At 36.2% G+C, this 24903-nt stretch overlaps 1 protein-coding gene across 1 annotated transcript in view; it reads left to right on the forward strand.

Moving 5' to 3' along the window:
• The window catches only part of ZC3H6 (zinc finger CCCH-type containing 6), a 70394-nt gene that overhangs the window by 1775 nt on the left and 43716 nt on the right, over positions 1 to 24903 (forward strand). Inside the window, exon 2 of the mRNA XM_046661895.1 lies at positions 21174 to 21354. Coding sequence (XP_046517851.1) covers positions 21174 to 21354 — 181 coding nt within the window. The remainder of the gene's footprint in view (positions 1 to 21173; positions 21355 to 24903) is intronic.

The following is a 24903-nucleotide window of genomic DNA, read 5'->3' on the forward strand; positions in this document are numbered from 1 at the left end:
GCCGCGTGCGGCTCGGGGCTGCGGTCCCGCCGGGCGAGCGGGCGGGCGGGGCGCGCCTCCCTCTCCGGGCTCCGGCGTCCGCTGCCCGACGGGACCCGCCAAGTATTTTTAATAACCGGTGTTTTATCTGCCTCCTACCCTAGCGCACTCTTAAAAATAAACATGTTTGGTTTTGATTTTTTTTGTTTTTTTTAAAGAAATTTTTAAGCAACCCCCAATTAGAAATGGCAAGTTTCAGTGTTAACACAAAATGCTTAGGCTTTGCAAAGCTTAGTGTAGCGCAGTTTTCTTCTAAAGTAAGAACTCCGTGGATGATTCAGTCTAGCCAGGTTTTCTAAATACTAGATATCGTTTGAACGTTTAACAGATTCTGATTTTTAAATTTTTGATTTGCCCTAACAGGCACTTTGTTGGTTCCATTTAATAGTTTGGGGTATTTACATATTTTAAATAGCGCAAATAGCATAGTGGAGTTTTGGTTAGGTTTTTAAATTTACATTGATGTCTGTCTTCATCATTTAAAAAAAGAGGGATGGCTTTGATTAATTAAAATAACCGGAACCATATCCATTGCACCTGATTCTCATTTAGAATATTTAAAAATCGAGAACCTGGCAGTTGCTCCTTTGTGACTAGAAGGAATCAGAAGTCTGCATCGTACAGTAGTTCGGACTGTGTACAAGTTGCTGAAGGTGGAGTGATGTGATCTGCTTTTGGTGGAGCGTCCCAAGCACTTTTTTTTTTTTTTAACCCAGAAGCAGACATCACCAGCATTACTGAAATTTGAAATGTCTGTGTATCTGGTAACCTTGAGAGGGATAAAAATATTTCAACAACTTTGGCATTGTAATAATAAAAGTAGATGGCCGGAAGGCAAGTCAATTAAACGTGTAATTTTTGGAAAGTAAAAAGCACTCTTAAAAATTATGGGTATGTAAGCTTGCATTTGACACATTCTTCATGATTTTTTTGAACATTATCTTGTTATTAAAATGAGAAAATTCTTGGAATGTGGTAACTAATAGCCAGAGAAGTTTCCCACTCTGAATATCTGTGGACAGACTAACACGACGGGGTTTTGCTAATGCAGTCTGAACTTCATTCTTTTGTATGGACGAAGGAAATCTGTTCTGTTAGTTCACAGAGCAACTTCAACATGTAGCATTATGTATTCTGCCTAAGGAAGAAACCATGTGGCCAAGTTCAGGTATTAAAATAATTTTGCTAGTAAGGAATTGGGATGCCAGACTTTAACAAGAATTTGAAATTTTAAAATAATTAGAAGTTAAGAAAAATTTATAGAATTCTGTGTATACAGCTTAGTAGTAGGAACTAAAGCTTAAATAGTAGTGATATTTAGCCTTTCTGGTTTTATATTAGGACTAAGGAAATAATACTTTCTAGTGTTTTGTGAAACAAAGGCTAGCTTCATTTTAACGTATATGCAATTGTTAAGTTGCAGTATTATTCTGAGCAAAAAGAGATGGTTTATCTTTTTGACACTTTTTTTGTCAACCTACATAAAAAAACAAAAAAACCCCAAAGTATGCCAAAAAACAAAGTGAACTAGGAGTCAGGAGAAGTGGTTCTCGCTCCAGCTCAGCTGGTTTTTAGCTACCACTTAGCTTTGTGAACTTGAGCAAGCCTAGTTTCTTAATTCCTAAGAGGGTTCTATGAGAAGTTCTCAAGTTCTGCAAGATCAGTGGTTCTCAGCCTTCTCTGGGGAGTTTTTAAAAAAGTGTTGGTATCATTTCCATTGGTCTAAGCATCACCCTGGCTTTTAAGAATTTTACAAGCTCCTCAGGTAATTCTAATATGTGCCAAATCGAGAACCACTATACTAGATCAGTGTTTCCCAGTCTTAGCTAATCATCAGAGTCACTTTGAGGAATAAAGATTTTTCTCCTGCCTAGAGCAACTGAATTCAGAGTCTCTAGGAGTGGGTTGTGATAATCTGTATTTTTAATAGGTTCTGGGTGATTCTTAAGAAATTCAGGAAGAAGTGGACTAATATGTGGGGGGCCAGCCCTGTGGCTGGGTGGTTAAATTTCTCTGTGCTCCTCTTTGGCAGCTGGGGGTTCAAGGGTTCAGATCTTGGTGCAGACCTACTCCACTCCTTGGCCATGCTGTGGAGGCATCCCACGTGCAAAGTAGAGGAAGATTGGTGCAGAGGTTAGCTCAGGGCTAATGTTCCTCTAGCAAAGGGGGAAAAAAAAGGAGGATTGGCAACGGATGTTAGCTCAGGGCAAATCTTGCTCACAAAAAATAGAGACTAATTTGTGGAATCCCCAGATACTCTGTGCTTCCATATTATAGTTGTTTTATACTGTAATAAAAGTTTCTGTGAATCGAGCCAGCTGGTGGTGGAGCAGTTAAGTGTGCACGGTCTGCTTCGGCGGCTCAGGGTTCGCCAGTTCAGATCCTGGGTGTGGACATGGCACCACTTGGCAAGCCATGCTATGGCAGGCATCCCACATATAAAGTAGAGGAAGATGGGCATGGATGTTAGCTCAGGGCCAGTCTTCCTCAGCAAAAAGAGGAGGATTGGCAGCAGATGTTAGCACAGGGCTGATCTTCCTCAAAAGAAAAAAAATGTTTCTGTGAATCAGGTGGAGAAGATGAATTCTGGTATTTGGAGCTAGGCACTGTCTCAAGGATATTCTTTTTATGACATTTTTGAAAATTAATTATGAGTGTAGGAAAAAAGTTAAATCTATGATTTTTATTTACAACTGCTTTGGTTATACAAATTTAAAATTATTATTATACTTTACGTGAGAATGAGATTCTAAATGGAAATGGAAATTCATAGAATGAACAGTTTTTTTCTCCTTTAAAAAAATTGTTTCTTGCTTTAAATTAAAATTGTTTTAAATGGTGAATGTTTTGCATAAGATTTGTTTGCCAAATGAATTAGCTTTTTAAAAAATACTCCTTTGGTGTACCTTCCTTTAAATATTTTCATGCCTGAGGTGAAAACATTGTATTTTTATAAAGTTTTATTAATATAAAAATATCTATAAATAAACTTGTGGATATGTAGAATGTTAGTAGAGGACTTCTGCATAGGTTTTTAGAAATAAATAATGGAGCTGGAGTAGGAGTTGGGCAAGTCAAAGGGAGATATAATTCTTGTCTCTCTTTTTTCATTCATTCTTCCCTTTCATCCAGTTTGCATAGGCGTGACTTCAGCCACTCAGCTTTATATTTCAGCTGGGTGTTGACCCAATTAAAATAATTCACAAGCAACTTGTAAAGGCTAAATAATATGAGTCCTTGCTTTGGACACATGCAGTAGAGTAGGAAAGATAAATATATACCCAAGTAAGTATTACACAATTTTCTGATATATGCTAAAGGTAAAAAGTTTAAGGGCCCACACTGGGAAAAAAGATAATTTCAACATGAACAATCTATGAGTTTGTGGTTCTTAAAATCTTTAATTGATAGGAGGTATGGATATTTCTTTTAAGAGGAGGTTATTCTTTGCTCATTATGAACAATCTTCCCACCTTCTTTCCCTCCTCTTCATACTTTCCTTCCTTAGGTAAAACAAGAACGACAAAATTCCAGCTAGTGAGAAATGTAGCAGTTTATGTTTCCCCCCTCCCTCTCCACCCCTCCCACATAATGATTGAAACATAGCTAAGAGATTACACTGGAGAATCCGAAGGAATGAGGATGGAGAAGATGATGACGCTTTCCATTTGTAACAGAGCTTTAGTTTGATTCTGTTAGCCCCATGAGGTAGTATAGTACTACAGTGTTGAGCAGTTTGTCTGAGATCCTGCAGATAGAGGCTGGATAAGAACCCAGGTATGCAGACTCCTACCGCGGTATTATTTTCACTCTTCATTAAATTTGCACAGGGAAGCAATTCAATAAGTTCTAGCCCTTACTTCTTGAATTGTTTGGATTGTAATGTGCTACATTTAAGAGAGCCCTGCATTCTGAGTAAAATCTGGGTTCTGATCCTGGTTTTTTCCTTTAACTTGGTTAAATTTCTTTTCCATCATTTTTCTTATTTGTGAAATAACGTAGTTGAACTAGATGATATTCAATCTCCCCTCCTGTTTTAATAAGTCAGTAATTTTAATTTTAAAAATTGCAGATGCCTTTTCTCACATCAAAGTTTACTTGATGCTCTGCACAATATCTGGTTCGTAAATTATTATTGCTGGAGTAAATGCCTTCCCTCACTAGGCCATTAATTTATTAATTTTATTTTTAATTGTAGTAAAATACATGTAAAATTTACTGTCTTAACCATTTTTAAGTGTACAGTTCAGTAGTAACTACATTTGCATTGTTGTGCAAATAATCTCCAGAACTCCAAATCTTCCAAACTCTGTCATTAATTTATTTTGGATTCCTGAATCTACTAATTTATTGTTAAAACTATCAAAGTGAGTTTTTCTTTAGCAAATGTAAAAAACTCAAGTTAAACATCATGTTCGGGTTTGATGTTGGAAAGCACTTTGACTCTTAGGAAGATATTTTTCTTTTCCCAGCCTCTCATAAACAAATTATTTCATTCACTTTTTTTTTCCTGCTTAATTTCTCCTCAAATCCCCCCAGTACATAGTTGTGTATTTTAGTTGTGGGTCCTTCTATTTGTGGCATGTGGGACGCCGCCTCAGTGTGGCCTAATGAGTAGTGCCATGTCTGCGCCCAGGATCTGAACCGGCAGAACCCTGGGCTGCCGAAGTGGAGCGCAAACTTAACCACTCGGCCACGGGGCCGACCCCTCATTCACTTTTAAGTTTTGTTCATTACATTTTTGTTCAACAGACTTTTCTGTGCCAATTATAGTATTAAGCACTGGGGAAGCAAATCTGAAGAGAATATCGCTAAACTTGCTCACCAGGATCTTAGAATCTAGTAGGAAAAACAGATTGGTAAATACATAGTTACAGCATCAGTGTTATAATGGAAGTATAAAGTGAATTCAGTGGTGGCGCAGATGGGAGCTTCAGGGAAGCATCATGTAATAGCTAGGTCTGGAGGATGACTAAGTTTAGCCAAGCAAAGGCAGAATAATATGAAAAGCATGAAGAAATGAGATGGCATGGTAGGTACAGGGATGATAAAAGTATTAGTATGTGAAGAGTGTACAACATATTTTGGAGAATGAGGAAAAGGCTTAAATGAATTAGGGGTCGGACCCTAAAGGATATAAAAATTTGATGGAAGTTTTTAAGCAGGAGAATGATCAGGTGTGTTTTTTGGCATGATACTTGGGGCTAGGAGGAAGGGGACTACAGAAAGAGAGATCAGTAGAAGGAAGACAAGTTAGGGAGTTTTCAATGATTTTCATTAAATATTAAGCACCTAGTATTGAATATGGGTTCGGGGAAAACAGTAGTAAAGAAAAAAATCATTTAGCTACTGGAGGTTATATTTTCTTTGGAGGGAGAGGTGATAAATATGAAAAACAAATGTGTTAGATGATGATAAAGCAGAAAGGGAGATGGGGCATCCTATGGGTGTGTGGAGGGTATTTCTGTTTTAAATAGGGTTTCTGGAAGCACTTACTGAAAAAGTTACATTTGAACAAAGCCCTGAAATGAGATGGCAATCCAGACCCCGTACATCTTGGGGGAAGAGCGTTCTAGATAAAGGTAACCATGGAGGTAAAAAGCCTAGAGCCAGGAATGAGCCTAGAGCAATTAAAGGAAAAACAAGAGAAGAGAGTGGCTAGAGAAAAGAATGCAAGGGGGAGAGTAGTAAGAGATGAAGTTAGATGGGCAACAGGGGATTGTGTAGGGCCTTGTAAGCCATTGTAGGGAAGTTGGGTTTCACTCTGAATGGTCTGGGAGCCACTGGAGGATTTGAACAGAGTGGGGCAGGGTCTTGCTGTTGTAAAAGAATGGTGAAAAGGAAGCTGTAGAAATCTAAGTGAGAGGTGATGATGGTTTGGCTAGGGAGGTGGAAATGGTTGGATTTTGAATATGATTTGGAGGTAGAACCAATAGGATTTGCTGATGGATGGATGTGGCGCATGGAAGAAAGGAATGAGTCAAGCTACTGTAAGTCTAGAAATTGAGGATCTTGGCAATGAGAAACGAGACAAAAGGCAAAATTTATGAGATATTTCTTAGAGTTGATAGAGCTGGAGATAAAGACTTGGGAATTTTTAGCAGAGATGTTCGTTGAAATGATGAGATCACTCAGGTATGAGTGTAGTAGACCACCAAGAAGACAGAAGTTTTCTAGAAGCCAAGGGAGGAGGAAGTTTCAAGAAAGGGATGATCACAGAGCAGGTAAAGGAAGTAAGGGTTGAAAATTGGCCACAGGATATATACTAAATTAGGACATTTAAAAACTTGAATTAACGAGTGCTTGGGAAATTTATCAATCTGTTAGTGTCTTGTTTCCTCATTTGCAAAATGGTAGCCTTCAGGCCTAAAATCTGCCCACATTGTTGTTTGCCTGACAAGGTGTTTAAAAATATTTGTGTTTGAATACCATTAGGCTTGACTTATGTTTTCCACGCTCCACAGTCCTATCACTCATACTTTCTTTGCAAACTCAGCACCTGATGTCTGCTTCACTCATTCACCTGCCTGACGACTTGGGCATTTGAGTCTGTGGCCCCTTGTTATACAGTGAAGTCAGGTTTTCACCTGGACAGACTGGCAATCTGGCTACCAAAAAAACCTCACAAAACTGGGTGACCTTGAATTTAGCAGGTCAAGCTTCCAGTCTAGGGCTCCCAGAATACTCTTTTGTGCATACATGCCCCCTGAAGTTGTTCAACACAGTGGCCTCGCTTTAGTTTTTCAGATTCAGAAACTGATCAGTCTCAGTGCTGATCAGACTTGGGGATGTTAATTCATGCTCAAAAATAATAACAATGACTAACATTTATTTGGTGCTTACTATATGACAGATTCTGCTTTAAGTGCTTTACACGAATTATTTCATTTAATTTTCACAACTTCCCCTTTTTACAAATGAGCAAACAGATGCTGAGATTGATAAATTTCCCAAGATCACAGAGTAAATCAGTGGTAACTCAAGTAATCTGATTCCAAAGCCCACACTTTTATCCAAAGGACAGACATCCCATCACAAGAGAATGTGTGTGTGTGTGTGTGTGTGTGTGTGTGTGTGTATGTGTGTATACGTCAGAATGCCAATTTAGTCATGTAAAACGAAGATTAATTGTTTGTATCAGGGAGTATTCTCTCCCTGTAGAATGCTACATGGGAAACCAAATTGCCAAAAGTTACCTAATAAACAAGAGCATGGGATTAGAACAAGGGATTTGATTATAAATGACTAGAATTTTAAGTGGCATCAGGCTCTGATAAAGTGATATTTTCGTCTCCGTAATACATCTGCCAAGCATCTGCCTTACAGGATATCCTCTCTCCTGGGCAGTGCTTACATGAGCACTGCCCACATTTGTCTTTCCACCCCTCGTTTTTCATCACTTCCGTGGCTAACCAACCCCTCTTTCTGATAGGAACATTTCTTTTCAATGCATGTTAATGTCTTAAATTTAGTTAGTCATCTTTTACTTGATCCTGTGTGTCTGGCTTCCTAATGTCTGTTCTGCTTCATGTTGTTTTGGTTTTATGGTTAAAACTTTCTGAGGGCATTCTTATTTCCAATAGCTTTTTTGAGGTATTTGGGTCCTGGTAGATGTTACTTGACTGCTGTTGCCATGTACCAACCCAGACAGTAGTCATTATCCAATACTTTAGCAAAAGCATTTTCAGCAGGTTATTATTACTCTTTTTTTTTTTTTTTTTTTTTTCCCCCCAACCCCCCCCCCCCCCCATACACGGTTGTATATCTTAGTTGCATGTCCTTCTAGGTGTGGGACGTGGGACGCTGCCTCAACGTGGCCTGACGAGCGGTGCCATGTCCGCGCCCAGGATCCGAACCCTGGGCCGCTGCAGCGGAGCGCGTGGACTTAATCACTTGGCCACGGAGCCGGCCCCTATTGTTACTCTTGACAAAGAGCAATCCTTATTGTAAAATGATTTTATATTTGTTTTCTTTTGCTTTGCTTTTTTTTTAAATGTGAGTTCATGATTTAACATTAATACTTCAAACAAACTGTTTTAGTACTTAGACTTTCAGAAATCATACTCACATTCTTGAATGGCAAATAAATGACCAAAGAAGTCCCAGAGAGCTTTTATAGGAAGTCCTAAGTTAATCGTCCTAAGTTAATAATTATAACATAAAACCATATAAAAATCAATAACAATCTATTTATAAAAGTGGTAAAAAATAAAGAACCTAGATTTAGAACTCATGATGCTTAATACATATATTGCTGTTTATAAGTCACTTAGTGTAGTTTATTTGGTCTCTATAGACAGAACAGATGTTAAGATCTTCATTTTATAGTTTAAAAAACAGACTTAGAGGATCAATAACTTGTCTAAGGTGGCTAAGCAGCTGAGTGAGACCCACAATCTGTGTCTTATGGCATTTAGTTTCAGTATAGTCTTTCCATTGCCTCCATTGCCTCATAGTGACAGTAAATCTGGTATCTCATGCTGGATTGGGATATTGGACACTTAAAAGAGTTGGTTTTTTTTTTTTAGGTATTACTTGGTCACAAGCAATTTCATCCTAGGTTGTTAGAAGTTCATCTTATATGACAAAGGATTTTTCTAAATCTTAAGAATTAAAAGTTGAATTTACAAAGAATATTGATTTTTTTCACATTATATTTTAAGAGAATATAAAATCAATTAAATCTAGCTAACTTAGATCTGCAGATTTTTAGCTATAGAAAACAAGAATTCTTCTACTGTATACAAGTTTTAACCATACATAGGAGTCTATTTTAAAATTATATTTTGTGTAAGCAAATGAAAATAGAAGCGAACAATGCATTTATGTAAGAAATACCTACATATTTTGGCTGTGTGTATGTATATTGTACCAAGTATACGTTTTTTTTCCTAAATGCCACATGTCCAAGTGTGAAAATCAGTATTTCACCAAAGCTGGGACTAAAGCCAATATCATCATCATAGATTAAACTTCTGGAATATGTGAATGTCTGAATTATTATCCCTCAAATTATTACAATTTATTATTAGAAATTTTACTGATCTAATTTTAAAAATATGTTACACTGCCGTAATGTTTTCTCAGCACTGCCTATTGCTAGATTACTCCTGTGATTGCTGTGATGCACATTATAGCTACTGAATGGAGGGTTGCTTTCAACTGAGATTAGTGAAATACACGATTGTTGGAGGAAATTTTTTTCCTGTAAGCTTTTTCTTTTTAAATATTTTTTTGAATATCTGGAGCAAAGATAATTGATTATGTTGCACATAACTTTGGAGTTTTTTCTCCTTGTGAAATTTTGAGGTAGCAAAGTTAACATTCTGTTTTTAATTCATTCGCAAAAGATGTGAATTTTCAAATAAGATTTTTTCTTGAAAGATTCATGCAATTAAATAATTAAAATTAAAAATATCTTTAGAAGTTATTTTGTTTAATGTTCTGAGTAGTAGTATGCCAAATTGAATAAAATTAGAATTATGACATATAATTTCTATTATTCTGCTTTCTATATTTCATTTAATTTTTTTTAAAGATTGGCACCTGAGCTAACAACTGTTGCCAATCTTTTTTTTTCCCTGCTTTTTCTCCCTAAGTCCCTGCAGTACATAGTTGTATATTTTAGTTGTGGGTCCTTCTAGTTGTGGCCTGTGGGATGCTGCCTCAGTGTGGCCTGACTAGCGGTGCCATGTCCACGCCCAGGATCCGAACCAGTGAAACCCTGGGCTGCTGAAGTAGAGTGCACGAACTGAACCACTCAGCCATGGGACTGGCCCTCTTATTTAAATTTTTATAATCATTTGTCAGCTCAGAAAGGATATATTATTCCTAAAGTCATTAGCTAACTCCTAACTCAGTCTCTCAACATTATTACTCTATTTTTCTACTTGTCTATTTGAAAATTGTTAATTTCTTTTGTACATAAAATAGTTTTCATAATCATCATTAATTGCAACATTTTGCCCTTGCATTAATGTACATTTGTACTTCATCTAGTTGATAAAATTTAAATATATAAAGCGCACACGGAGATTCTCATTCTAAGTTTTATCTAAAACACCATCTTAACTTGGAAAATGAATATTCAGATACTAATAGTAAATCCAAATGACATGGCTTTCTGTGACCTTGTTACACTGATTAGATATACTACTACCTAATGATCATGTAATCCCTGCTCATGTCACATTCACGGATATCAGAAATGACTCCAAGTAGGCAGAGGCAGAATGGAGAAACATATTTTAGCAGTGTACTTAAGCCAAAGCCTAATTTTGGAATATCTTTTTAAAAAACGACTCCAAATCCTAGAGCTCGTGTACCTCATATCATAGGTAATCTGGTACCAGTTAATTTGGGATATTAGACACTTACAGAAGTATCGTTTTTGGATATTAGTGGGTCACAGGCAATTTCATCTGGTTTGTTGTAGATTCCCCTAACAAGACTTTTTCAACTTTTGTTTTGATATCATGATACCTAGAATATTATTTTTTGGCTTTCAAATTCTGAGGATAGTTTATTTGCTGAGATTTGTTTCTGTTGAATTCCTAGCTTCTCCAACCTACACTGGAGAGCCTAAATCAAGAGGATAAATTGAAAGGGAATGAAAGTAAACAAATTTTAGCTTCATGAGATACCCAAGATAGTAAATGAAATATAAAAAAGAATAATTTTTAAAATATAGTCCCCCCAAAAACTGTGGCAAGCTAATTCACAGTTTTGTTTTATTCGTGTAATGTCTGTTTGTCTGCTTATGGCACAAAGGCTGTGTGAGGAATGGTATGGTTTTCCTTCATGATGGTAAAAACATACAAGTTTAAGAATATGTTTAAAAATTCTTAATTTCTTAGATTAATATATAGCAATTCTCTCTTCTATCTGGTCTTGGATAAGGGCAGGGAATTACGCATTAATAGATATTTTATTATCAGAAACTATTGTAAATATTTGCAAAGGAACTCTGTAAATGAAATACATGGCATGCCTTCCTGTCTTACCAAGTAGACTTGTTGCTAATTTATCCTTTTCTTAGTTACCCTGGATCGTCATGGACGTCTATTGTCACTATAATCACTATGAACTGTAGGTATTATACTCTATCTTGTGTTTCGTTGTGCGACTTTGGAAGTATGGGAGACTTTCTCACAGACTGTTGCTAGGTGGTGCTTAATGATAGGATAAAGTAGAAATACCCACAGGAACAAACTCTCACTTGGTCTACCCCACCTTCTTTTCTGCTTTCACTTGTTTCAGATAGTTTTTCATTGTTATTCTCTGAAGGAAAATAAGAGAAATTTCCTTGGAATCCATGCGCCTTGGATTTATAACCTTTCCTAATTTCTGTGAAAGTACCTGTAGTCTGTCACACTCATTCTATTCAAATACGTATGTTTCAGGTAAATCACAGGAGGAAAGGAATCTTTAGTTGAGCGCTATCTACTAGGTACGGTGCTAAGCAATTACCTAACTTTATGTGCCTTAATCCTTAAACAGCTCTGTGATGGTATATTGATTAATCCCATTTTGTAGGTGAGGAAACTGAATATTAGGGGTGATATAATTTGTACAAGTTTATATAGGTAGTCTATGACCTGGAAGCAGAATTTGAACCCAGTGCTTACTGGTTCTAAAGCTTTTGTTCTTCTCCCCTACAGTGATGTCTTTTTAAGTAACCAGTTTTAACATGCCACAAGTTTAAAGCATTAAATAATCCTTTTAAGAAATCTTCTGTTGTTGATCATCGTTCTTGTTAACACTCTTACTTTGATTTTCAGATTCAGGTCACCTCGCTTTGTCAGAACCCTGCACCCTCATTAAATAAGAGGTTTTTTGTTTGTTTTTGGCTTGGTTCCTCTTTAACTACAGGTGAAAATTGCTGTTCTGGCAGCCAGCTACCTCAGTAGTATTCCAGTCTCTATTCTGGGTGTTAGTGCTTAGCCCCTTTTTGTTTTAATTGAACAGTAAACCTTAGTAATAACATAGCAGTTTTCCTTTCTTCCAGCATTCCTCTTTTCTCTCCCCCTTCTGCTTTGATGTGGAGGCTCACCTAGTAGACTGTTACCTAAACTGCACTGCTCTTTATGGACTTGTCTGCAACCCTGAAATGAAACGGGAGACCCATTGTCCAGCTATGCATGATTAGATCTTTTTAACTCTCTGTGCTTTTAAAAATCTGTACAATAGAAAGTTTGGACTAATTTCCTTTGAGCACTTAAAAAAATATTGTTCAATAAAAAGAAAACCCCATAGCATCTCGTAATACCAAGTCCCATATTATAGGTTCAGCTGGCCTAGCCTGACAGCTACGTTTCCTGACAAACGTTAAAATAACTCCTGTGGAGTTCAAGTAACTCATATTTACTTTTGCATGTTAGAAATGCAACTTTTAGACCTTAACAGTTTCTCTGTATCATCTCTTAAAATACTAACTAAATGGTGTGTTGATAAAGTTTCTTTTTCTCAACTTTTTATTATGAAAAATTTCACACATACAAAAAATGTTGAAAGCATTTTACAGTAAACTCCCCCATATCCTATCCATGAGTTGGTGAGGTTCTTAATCTTCTTTACGTCAGCTAACACTATTAAGTAGTTTGGCTATTTGCGGATTCCTTCTAAGACCAAACACATGTGTAGCTATTACAGCAACAAGATTAAGAGCTGTGGTCCTGGCAATCAGACTGCCTGGCTTTGGACTCTAGCTCTGTCATCTACTAGCAGAGTTAGTTAAGCTCTTTGTCCCCTTTTTTCACCTGTTTCATGGAGATAATAATAGCATTTCATAGAGTTAACATCAAGATGAAATGAACTGATCCAACATGTCTGGCAGTGTAGTAAGTGCTCAATAATTGTTAATTATTATACTAGGTTTTTTTTTTTTACTACAAATTTAAATCAAGATGTTATTTTACTTCAGAATTATTGTTACTTTATCATGAACACATTAGCTAGAATTGAAGACATTTAAATAGTGAAAGAATTAGATAAATACAAAAATATAGACTAAAAGTTGCTGAGAATTATTTTTAAATTAACGGTTGAAGTCATGTATCCATAATCCTCTGAAGGCTTCGTAATTTTAAATTCAGTTTCAGGCAGTAATGTGGCCTCTATAGGGAAAACAACAGATTAACTTACTCTGTTAAAAAAAGTATAGCTAAAATGGAATCATTTGCATTTTCTGTTTGTCCATATCTAGATTTGAATGATTGCAGGACTCCTAAGACAAACTGGCACTATAGTAAATGGTGAATGACAATGCTTTTTTAAAAAAATAGCCTGTACTTTTGTTTATATTCTCTGTTGTTTTTGTTTTCTATTTTGTTGATTTCTGTCCTTATATTTATTATTTTTATTCTTTTGTTCTTTTGGATTTGCCAATTTTCAGGTTCTTTAGTTGAATATATAGCTCATTTGTTTTTAGCCATTATTATTTCCTGAAAATGTATTTGAATAAGAACATAAATCTCCCTCTAAAGACTCCTTTTCTTTGTTCAGAAGGTCTTTTAATAACTTTATGGTGTACTCTATACCAAATTTTTTTTTTTTTTGAGGAAGATTAGCCCTGAGCTAACATCTGCTACCAATCCTCCTCTTTTTGCTGAGGAAGACTGGCCCTGAGGTAACATCCGTGCCAATCTTCCTCTGCTTTATATGTGGGATGCCTACCACAGTGTGGCTTGCCAAGCGGTGCCATGTCCGCACCCGGGATCCAAGCTGGTGAACCCTGGGCCGCCGAAGTGGAACGTGCGAACTTAACCGCTGCGCCACCGGGCCGGCCCCCCTCTATGTGAAAGCTTTGAGGCTGAAATGATTGGCATCATGTGCTGCTATGGTATAGAAGGTTAAAACGTTATTTATTCATATCCTTACTATTTTTAAGGAGAATCTTGACCCTATTCAAAGGAATGGCCTCAGCATAGTGAAGTGACATTTTAAAGGTATAAATCATTGGTATGTTTCTAAGATTCATGAAGGGCTGCCTGAAGGATAAGTCTATTCATTTTTGAATATTAGTAGTTTTCAACTAATTTTTTTGACCTCAACATTGTTAGAGAAAAAACGTTCCTCATCAGTGGCAGTGTCTTTGTTTAAGTGGGGAGCATCTAGTATCAGAATCTCCATATATGTTCCATTCTTCTTTCGGACTCTTGCTGGATTATTGCAGTGGCATCCTGCTTTCCATGCATCTGTTTTGTTTTCCCTCTAAATCTGTTTTTCACTCTCAAAGTTATCTTTCAGAATGGAGATCTAATTACATTGTGTCCTTTCCTGGAAACGCTTCAGTGCTTTCTCATTTCTCTTAGGATGAACTCCAATCATGGCCAACTCTGCATGGTATAGTACTACCCATCACTCCGGCCTAATTTTGAACGAGCTTCCTCCTTTTTCTTTAGGATCCAATGACGTTGACCTTGTCTCGTTTGCTGTCTCAGTTTTTCTACACAGAAATTTTGCTCATTCTATTTTCTCTGTCTGCCAGAGCTCCCTCCTCCACCCCTTCTCTCTCAGGCTAACTCCTTATCTCAGTTCATTCATGACTTCCTCAGGGAAAGCCTTCCAGACTTCCCCTTATTGTGTGCACTCATACCACTGTTTACTTCCTTTAAATAAATACTTGTATGGTTGTTATTTTATATTTATTTCTTTGACCGTTTGATTGATGTCTTTCACCCCCACCTCTAGATTGAAAACTTCGTGAGAGAAGAAACCATGTCTCTTTCTTGTTTACCTTTGTATCCCCACTTCTTAGAAAGTGGTGAATAAATGTATTTAAATGAATGAATGGCTTTTTTGTTTGTTTGTTTGTTTGTTTGGGAGGACTAACTTTGGATATACATAGCGTTTTTAAGAATCACTGCTTTAGATGTTGTAGATTTTGTCCCTGGATTAAATCAGAACATCAGACATTTGTTACTTTGTTACAATTTTATTTTGCCTTACTTGACAATGTTACTTTGTTTCCTCATGTAATCTTTCTCCTGGATTTTGGCAGCATGCCCTTGGTTCAAATTGGAGTATGCTGTAAGTGATAAACTCTTGTATTGGTTGTGTGGACACTCTTGAGAGTAGTGTTCATTGTATCAAGTACTGTGCATTGTATCAAATAATATTGTCTTTATAAGAACTAAGAGGAGAAATTTCTCTCTGATCTCACTCCCTGAAAAAATTGTGCTTCTCCTGAGCAGCTGGTCTGTTTTTGTCTTGGAAGCACTGTTGTTTTATACCTAATCTTTTTTTCCTGAAGCTGAGAGCCAAATTTGCTGCTCGCATTTGAAAATTAGGGGTTTCTGGCACACCCCTGTGTAAACTAATCTCAGTCGTAGCTTCATATTAAACTTTAGAATTTTAACTGTGATTTATTTATGTATTTTACAGTTTGTTCAACCAAAGTCTCTGTAAATAGCTTTCAAGGAATAATAAAACTCCACTAGAGTTTGGATTTTTTCCCTTTTCTTTTAAAGCTAATTTAATCTCCTTGCTGGGTATGAAACAAGTTCAGTTTATCCCTCTACCCTGAAAAAGGGAGGGATAAAGAGGAAAATAAGTTTATTACACATTGGGAGGAATTCTAGGTATTACGTTCTGATTGGGTCATTTGGGAACTGGAAATTTTTTCTTTTGATTTTTTTCTGCTTATGTCACAAAAGCACAGGCATTGCTTTATAAAGAGGTCTGAGGTGGAAAATGGAAGTATCTGTTAGGCTTGGGGATATACAGTTAGCACTTTGTATGCATATGCTTGGAACTTGGCATCATTTTATTTTAATAGCCCCTCCTACTCTGTGGCTTATGATTGTTGTGGGAGTTCTGATTAAAGGCCTTGGTATTTAGCCTGACTGGATATCAGAGTCACTTTGTTTTCCTTCTGTTGCAAAATAAATTTTTGTACCATCTGATGAAATAAGAGTTGTGCAGTACCATATATAACTCCAGAGACCAGGCATTAGAAGACTGTGGGACAAGTGAGGTTAGCCAAGACCATCATAAGGAGAGATTAGAAGGCACTGTGGAGTGATGACCAAAGATTCCCTCACTTTGACTGGGAGATCAGATCTTAAGATTCTTTCTGAGACCACCTTTGATAGCCCAGTTGTCTTTTCTTTTGGTTTGAATGTAAGTTGGTCAGCTTTCCCTGTGATATTACTCCATGGGCAGCAGGAAGTGTTAGCAGTATTTCATATTTTTTTCTTGGCTTGCCAGCAAGAAATCTAGGGCTGTGCTGTTATCCACAACCACTTGGATCAACGACTTTAGCTTGCTGTACGTCTAGAGCTTTACAGTATTATTTGTCTTTATTTGTCTCTTTAGTCAATGTTAATAACACATCTTTGATAGATTTTTCAAGTTATATGACCCCCATAGTTGAAACCAGAGCCCTAATGATTCTATCATTAAAGGGAGTATGTGTTTTCTCTCCAGGGAGATGTATGTCCCTTCAGACACTCCCAGAGAAGATGGTCTCCTGAAGAAGATGGGAAGGAAATATCAAAAATTGTCTAATTATTACATTGTTACATATAGTTATCTGTATATGCAAGCTAATTTTTCCCCCCTGAGGAAGATTGGCCCTGAGCTAACATCTGTGCCAGTCTTCCTCTATTTTGTGTGGAGAACGATGCCTCAGCACAGCTTGTTGAGTGGTGCATAGGTCCGCGCCCAGGATCTGAACCCACAAACCCCAGCCCACCAAAGCGGAGCGTGTGTACTTAACCACTCCGCCACTGGGCTGGCCCTGCAAGTTAGGTTTTGATGAGGCAAATATTAGTACACATATTATTGGTTCAGGAAGTAAAGATTAGTCGGGCCACATAAAGTTGTAAAAACAAAGGAAGAATTACTTGTAAGAAAAGTGAGTAAGAAGTTATCTGGGGTACAGATAACTTACATAGTTAAACAAAACTTGCAACAGTTGTCATAGGACTATGGAGGATGTTAGGCTAATTAAAATGTATAATTTTGCCCATGTATTTGTACCAAGTCCCATTCCTGAAGGAATTTGTATTTGGGTTGAGGTTTTACAAATTCTAAGATAGGCTTGAGGAATAAAGACAAACCAAGTAAAAGCTGTTTAGCCGTAGATAGTCAAAGGGATAAGCTGAGTTTCTGCAAGCCTAATACATTCCAGAGGGTATGAGAAGGTATTGGATAAAGGATAAGGATAAAAGTGCTTTGAAGGCTACGGATATTCAGATTTTACCACTGGTAATTTGTGAAGAGAAACTTTATCTGAAACAAAATAAGCTATCTAGGATCTAAGTGTTCAAGGTCCAGTTATAGGATAAATATAAAATCACGAAAACTCATGTCAGGTAGCTCTTTCATGGCCCGAGTGTTACTAGACACAATTTTCCTTGAGGGGGAATATCTAGTTGGGAGGTGTAAGGTAGGGAGTTAGGCCAGGGCTTAATCAAGAGGACCATACCTAAACTGTGTAGGTTGAGGAAAAAGATCAGAGTAGGCATGGGCAAAGCCTAGACCCAAATGAGTTTTCTGTCAAGCATGCTGACAGATTCAGCTAGGCAGTAAATGCAAAATCAGCATGGTGTCAGCTCCTCGTGTCCCTTGTCCCTCTGGATAACACTGAAATCAGAGGCCAGATGATCATAGGCAGCATGAGTTACCGGTAGGGCACTCTGTTGCTAAGGAACAGTTGCCATACTAGGAGAGTGTAGGGTGGTGGGTGAGAAATAGCCTCGTAGCGGTACCTCCCAAGACTGCCTATCTTTGCATATTCTGGAGGATCACAGGGCATTTTGCCAAGGCTTACATCAGCCTGTGGTTGAGCCTTGCCGGTGGGCTTGTGTGGAGACATGCAAGGTTGCCAGGGCACCAGTACAGAGCTGTTCCCCTACGTTATCATCCATGGTAAGGAAGAAATGATGAGGGGAATTTGAGCAAAACCATGAAAAGAAAAGTATTACAAGCAGTAGTTTCAAGTGTCTAGGAATGTGGTGTTCTGTTGGTGTTAGGATAAGCAGCCTACTTCTATAAAGTGTGCTGCTTGACTATGAAGAGATCCTGGACATCCTGACACAGTCGCTTGGTACATTCCAAAAAATGTCTTTTTTGTGGTGATCATACCAGCTTATCCTGGGAAGTTTGTATTCATGAGTAAGGTCTTGGTGATATCATCCATCGAGAATACTTGTATAGTCTTTTATTGAGGCTTTTGTGTTTCTTCCAGAAGACTCAGTTTCTGATCTGTAGCTTGTAACAGGAGCCTTTAGGCAAGTGTAAAGAAAAAGCAGAAACTACCTGTGGAGGTAAGACTGAATGGTTCAGGTTTACTTTAATAGCCAACAATATCAGAATGGAGAAAAGTAGAATCCTCTGTTGAGGCATATCAACTTAGAAGGATTTAGTGAATAATTACCTCAGAATAAGAGCGTATCATGGACAGTGAGGGCATTGACCAATTTCAGTCTTTAATTTATACCATAGTATATTATGATTTTCTCCAGTTGTTTCCATTTAGATATTTAAATCTAGAAATAAAATATTTTAAAGTTTATTTTATTATTCTTTTAAATAACAGCCTTATTGAGATAAAATTCACCCATTTAAAGGATACAATTCACTGGTTTTAGGATAGTCACAGAGTTGCACAACCATTACCACTATTTAATTTTAGAACATTTTCATCAATCCAAAATGGTAGCCCATACTCATTGATGATCACTCTCCATTCCTCCCTCTAAAAAATTTTTATGCTTTAAGGAGCTCAAGTTGGAGGAGAGGTGGTAAAAGAAAGGATGAATGCCCATAGGTTTTGTTGTTGCTGTTTGCATTTTAAATTTTATTATGGTATATGGACAGTAAAGTGCGCAATTCTTAAATGTACAACTTGATGAATTTCTACATATATATATATATATGGTAATCACTATGAAGATCAATATACAGAGTATTTCAACACAATAGAAGTCTCCTTAGTACCCCTTTTTTGTCAGTTACAACCCTCCAAGAGGTGATCATTATTCTGACTTGTATTCTGATTAGTTTTGCCTGTTCTTGAAGTGCATACAAATGGAATCAAACAATAGTCTCTTGTCTCTGGCTTCTTTTGCTCGTAATTATGTCCATAAGATTCATCCAAATTGTGTGGAGCAGTAGAATTTTTTTTTTTTGGCTTTGTGTTATTCCATTAGATCTGTAAAGCAGAATTGTCAATTCACCTATCAATGGAGATTTGCGTTGTTTACAGTTTTTTACTATTATGACTAAAGCTGCTAACAACATTCGTATGCTTTTCTTTTGGTGAATCTATGCACTCATTTTTCTTGGGCCATGAGGTTTTATAGTATTATAAAAATTTAGAACTTTTTTATTAAGATAGTCAATGCCAAGCCTGCCCCACAAGAAATTTTCAAGTTGGCCTAAATGGATATATACCGCATTGATTTTATAATAGAAACCAGGGGAAAATAACATTGACTTTATAGCCAGTTTAGGGTGGTATTCATGTGTCTGTTCACATCAACGGGTATCGATATTATACATTCAATCATAGTTAACAGCAGGGCACCATGCTAGAGGTTAGAGATACAACTGTGAAAGACAGCCATATATGCTGCTTTCACCAACCAATAAAGAAGTTATTTGAAAATAATATAGAGTGCAGTGATAAAGAAATGAGAATTATCAGGGAAGTGCTCAGGATGGACGATCTCACCTAAATCTGGATAGTTAGTGGAGGCCTCTTGGAGGAAGTGACATCTAAACTGGGTCCTAAAGATCAAATTCAGTTTAGCCGAGTGAAGGAGGTGAGAGAGTGGGTGTTTAGAGGAGCAAGGCAATGAGTTTTTAAGGCAGCGTTTTAGGCTTGGAGATTTGAGAAATTGAAAGTAGCTGGGTAAGCAGGGACTCAATTACAAAGGACCTCTTGGCAATATCAAAGAGTTCTGACATCATCATCAGGTAGAAGGGAATCATTGATACCATTTTTTTGTTATGGAAAACTTCAAACACATATAAAGAGAATAGTAGAATGAATCCTCATATACACATCCCACAGTTTGAGCAATACAAACTGATGACCAGTCTTGTTGAGACTACTACTTACTTTGGCAGTGGATTGTTTTGAAGCAAATTTGAGACGTCATATCATCACTGAAGATTTTTAGCAGGAGTGACACTATCTGTTTTGAATTTTGGAAATCACACATTCCTAGTAGTTTTAAAGTATCTTAAAAATGCACACACCATAGTTTGAGTGTTTCTCATTTGCTTCCAATCATACAAAGACATTTGTCTTTCTGCACCACCTTGTACTATTTGTAAGTAGTTTGCATTTTTTCAAACTTTATGGAAGCTTGATTAAATATTAAAATTATTTTATGTATTTATCTTCTCTTGTAGATCAGTTGGTGAATTTTCATTTAAAAATACTATTAAGCATTTTGGCTTCTATAAGTATAAAAATGTCAAATCAATATAAAGGTTTGTTTCTAGGATTCAGCCTCCATAATAGCAAAGATACTAGTTTAGAAAGTGGAATTAGTTTATGGTTTTACTATAAATATTTTTCACAGATTCAAGTTGAGGAATTTACTATCCTGCTTTTGTAGCTCAGGTTTTATTACTTGTCTACATATTGAAATTTGTTTTCTTACTGAAGTTTACTTTGATGATAAGAATTAATATAGAGTGCTTTTATTTTAACGCTATTTATAACTGTTTATGGGCCATTAAGTTAAAAATTCCTTCCTATAGTTAGAATGTTTGTTTCCTAAAGTGTGTCAGTTTAACTTTTTTTAAAGGTAGTGTAGTAGATGGTGACTATTGCAGTACTTTGGGATGGCACTGCATTCATGCATTTGTTCATTTATTTGGTGAGAGTCAGTGATCTTAATCTAAATCAGATGTTGGCAGACTTTGGCTGCTGAGATAGTTTTTACATTTTGAAGGATTGTTGAAAAAAGAATAATTTGCAACAGAAATCATATGTCGCCATTAAATGTAAAATATTTACTATCCGGGCCTTTACAGAAAAAGTTTGTCAACCCCTGATCTAAATGAATATAACTTAAATTCTTGGCATGTGCTTTTTTTCTTTTGGAAATGTTTCTATAAGATTCATTTTAGAATTGACATTTGAAAATTAAAATTTTCATTGTCTTCTACAGAGAAGATGGTGAATTAGAAGATGGTGAAATAGATGATGCAGCATTTGAAGAAACACAAGAACAGGAAGCAAAAGAGGATGAAAAGCAGAAAAATGAGAAAGCCTACAGAAAATCAAGGAAGAAACACAAGAAAGAAAGAGAGAAGAAAAAATCCAAAAGGAGAAAACGTGAGAAACATAAGGTTAGTTAGAATCTACTTTTTATTCTTTTGGTAAATTTTTATGAAATATAAAATAATGAAAATTAGTATAAATCATTGCCTATTTTCTTATAAAACATATGGATTAGATGTTTTTATTTATGTGATTAATAAAGATTATATGAATTATCTTAAAGATTTAAAAAATAAGGTAACTTAATGCAAATTAAAATAAATGTTTCTAATTGATGGAAGATTGTATGCAAGGATGCCACAAACTTAAGGAAAGAAAGTTTCATTCTCTACAGATATGGATTGGCAGTATTGTCATTGTCTATCCATTCATTTATTTACTCATTTATATGTATTATGATGTGCTTGCTGTGGAAGTCTCTGTGCTAATTGCTAGGGGTTATACTAATGAGTGAAATAGTCTCTGCTCCTACAGAGATTACATTGAAATGGGAAGGAGAGAGGCAATAAACAAATGAAAAACAAGTGCTATTAAGAAAACGTTAGGATGCTGGATAGAGAATAATGTGGTTTGGCGTGGGGAAGAAGGGAAACATGCTGACTGAGAACTCAGGGAAAAGCTGGCAACAGTGGTGGGGTAGTTTTTGAAACTCCCTGAATTTCCCCCATAAAAACAGAGTAATTCGCATAGTGAAACTAAAAACTCATTGGCAACATCTGCAAAAAGATGAAGTAATAAGTTATCCCCACAAATGTCAAAAATACAAATGGATAAGGTGAAACCACAGATAGCAAAAAAACCAGTGTAGGATCAGCAACTGCGCATAATGAAGCAGAGGGAAGGTAAAGGAACTTCCAGAAAATAAATTGCCAACAGGTATGCTTCTCAACTGGAAGAGTCCCCACTCAACATAGAAAAGTCTGTGAAACAAAATGAGAACAACAACAGAAATTGGGAGGAGGCTTTACTATTCCAATTCACATGTGTGTAAAACTGGATGGTGTTGGAATGTTTGGGCCTGTTGAACTCCTAATGCAATCCACCCAGATCTCTTTTCTCAAACAGAGTCCTGCACTGAGGAGATAACTCCTGGGAGTAGGATCTAAATTGAGAGGACAATCATACTAGGGCCAAGGAAAGAAATGATCAGATAAAATGGGGGAAGAGCCCAGGGGTGGGATATCTCAGAAGATATGTAACCATATTTTTTAATACTTCATGCTAACAACAGGAGAAGTAACCCTAGAGAAATAAAGCTAGGAAAGCTGTCCTGGCCCCTGCCCCCTTTTACACACGAGCAACAAGATAGGGCATGATTACATTTTATGTAAGTTATTATTATAAAAAAAGAGAATAATATTCTTTCAGAGAAGAAAGAATACCCACAAAACATATGAAAAACTTAACCTAATATTTCAAAATGATAAAAAAATTAAGAAAACAATATAAGCTATGATCAAACAGCATAAATAATATTTGGGGGGAAAATCCTTTGGTCATCTAGGCATAAAGACCAAGTCCCTTATTAAGAAAAGAAAATCAGATATAAAAAATTTTGATACCAACATTTTATGCCAGAAGATAATGGAATAACATATTTGAATAAGATGTGAGCCAAGGATTTTATATCCAGCTAAATACTGACCTTCAAATATAAAGTCCTCAGAAAAACTGTATATAATAGAATTGAGGAAATATTGTTATTATGAGCCTTCCTATAGAATCTACTAGAGAACAAATTCAGATAATCAAAATGACTAGGTGAGAGAGTGAGTGTGACCTACATAAACGAAAATATTTACTTGTAAAACTAAGACTAAATGATGGACATAAGAGGAGCAGTGTATTATGTATCTCAACATTACAACTATTAAAAAATGTCAGGAAAAGAAGAGTATAAGGTAAGCAGGATAAGCTTACTGATTGTCTTATAGTTATTAACTGTAACTATAGAATAAAAGGATATTACTTCAACTTATTATCCTAGGAATGAATGAGAGAAAGTAGAAGAGGTTATTGCCTAATTTCAATATTGATCCTATTAGTAGACAAATAGTATGCAAAGAAAGCACAGGGACTAAGGTTAAGAAAAAGGCAGTATGAAAGAAATAGTTGAAACAAAAATACAAACCTTTCTAAATACCAAAAGGTATACCCCCCAACAATGCAAAATCCGACTCTCAGCTATGTACCAGAGAAAGATTTAAAAAATGGGTAAAGCTATACCAGCCAAACACAAAGAAAGAGAAGGCAGGAGTCATAATGTTGATATCTGAAAAAGTCAAATTTTAGTCAAAGAGGCATTGAAAGAAGCGAAGGGTATTTTATAATGTTGAAGTTATAATTCACAATGAAGATATGAGTTATTAATATTTTTTATCCCCTAAAACAGCAATTTTCATAAAGCAAGAACTATAAGAGCTGCGAGAAGAAATAAACAGGAGTACACTAATAACAGGAGATACACAGTCTTTTAACCCAAAGAGATTGATCAAGTGGATGTAAAGGTGGTCAGGATATTAAAGAGATATTATAAATATATAGTAAATTCTGAATCCTGAGAACACATCCTCCTCTCAAGTATACTTGGAATATTCATAAAACTGACCATATCTTAGCCTACAAAGAAAATTCCAGTTAATTCGATAGAGTAGAAATAGAACAAAGAGAAATCTGAAACCACAATGCAATAAAACTAGACGTTAATAACAGTCAAAAACCAAAAATGCCTTTCTGTTTTATAATTCAAGTACTTGCTACAAAGAGCCTGTGGAACACAGGGGAAACAGATTATAACTGCAGAATTTCATGAAAATAATTATAAAATATCTATGGAATATAGCTAAAGCAATTATCAGAAGAAAAATTATAGTATTAAAAGGTACAAAAATAGCAAAGCAAAACAAAAGAAATAAAAAGGAAGGACTTACAGTTCTAAGCAGAACTTAAATTAGAATGAAAAAAACAGTGGTTATTAAAAAAGATCAACAACATATATAAATCATTGGCCAAACGAATCAAGAAACAAAGGGAAAAATAAAAATAAAATTAGATGTGTTGAGGCTAAGAACTTTCAAAACCATCAAGTACTGGCTTTTTTTCAACAGCGCTTCCTTTAATTTATCTTATCTTCTCTCACAGATGTATACTTTGAACATTGTGCTTGAAAATCATAACTAGATCACATAGTTCAGTAGATACATTTTACACTTTCAATGTTACTGAATGTAACAGTGTTGCTAAATTTTCTGCGACTATATAAGAAGGATCTCCCCTCTTCCAGTTTTGATAAGATATCTCTTACTTTCCTTTAAGTTGCCTCAGAGTCCAGAATTTTGCTAACCATCATGCAAGGCAATTTAAGCTTTTGCTAATGCTCTCTTTTTTTTTTTTTTTTTTTTTTTTTTATTAATGTTATGATGGATTACAAGCTTGTGAAATTTCAGTTGTACATTTTTGTTAGTCATGTTGTGGGTACACCACTTCCCCCTCCGTACCCTCCCCCCACCCCCCCTTTTCCCTGGTAACCACCGATCAGATCTCCTTCTCAATATACTAATTTCCACCTATGAGTGGAGTCATATAGAGTTCGTCTTTCTCTGACTGACTTATTTCGC

The sequence above is a fragment of the Equus quagga genome, chromosome 5, assembly GCF_021613505.1.
Source record: "Equus quagga isolate Etosha38 chromosome 5, UCLA_HA_Equagga_1.0, whole genome shotgun sequence".
NCBI lineage: Eukaryota > Metazoa > Chordata > Mammalia > Perissodactyla > Equidae > Equus > Equus quagga.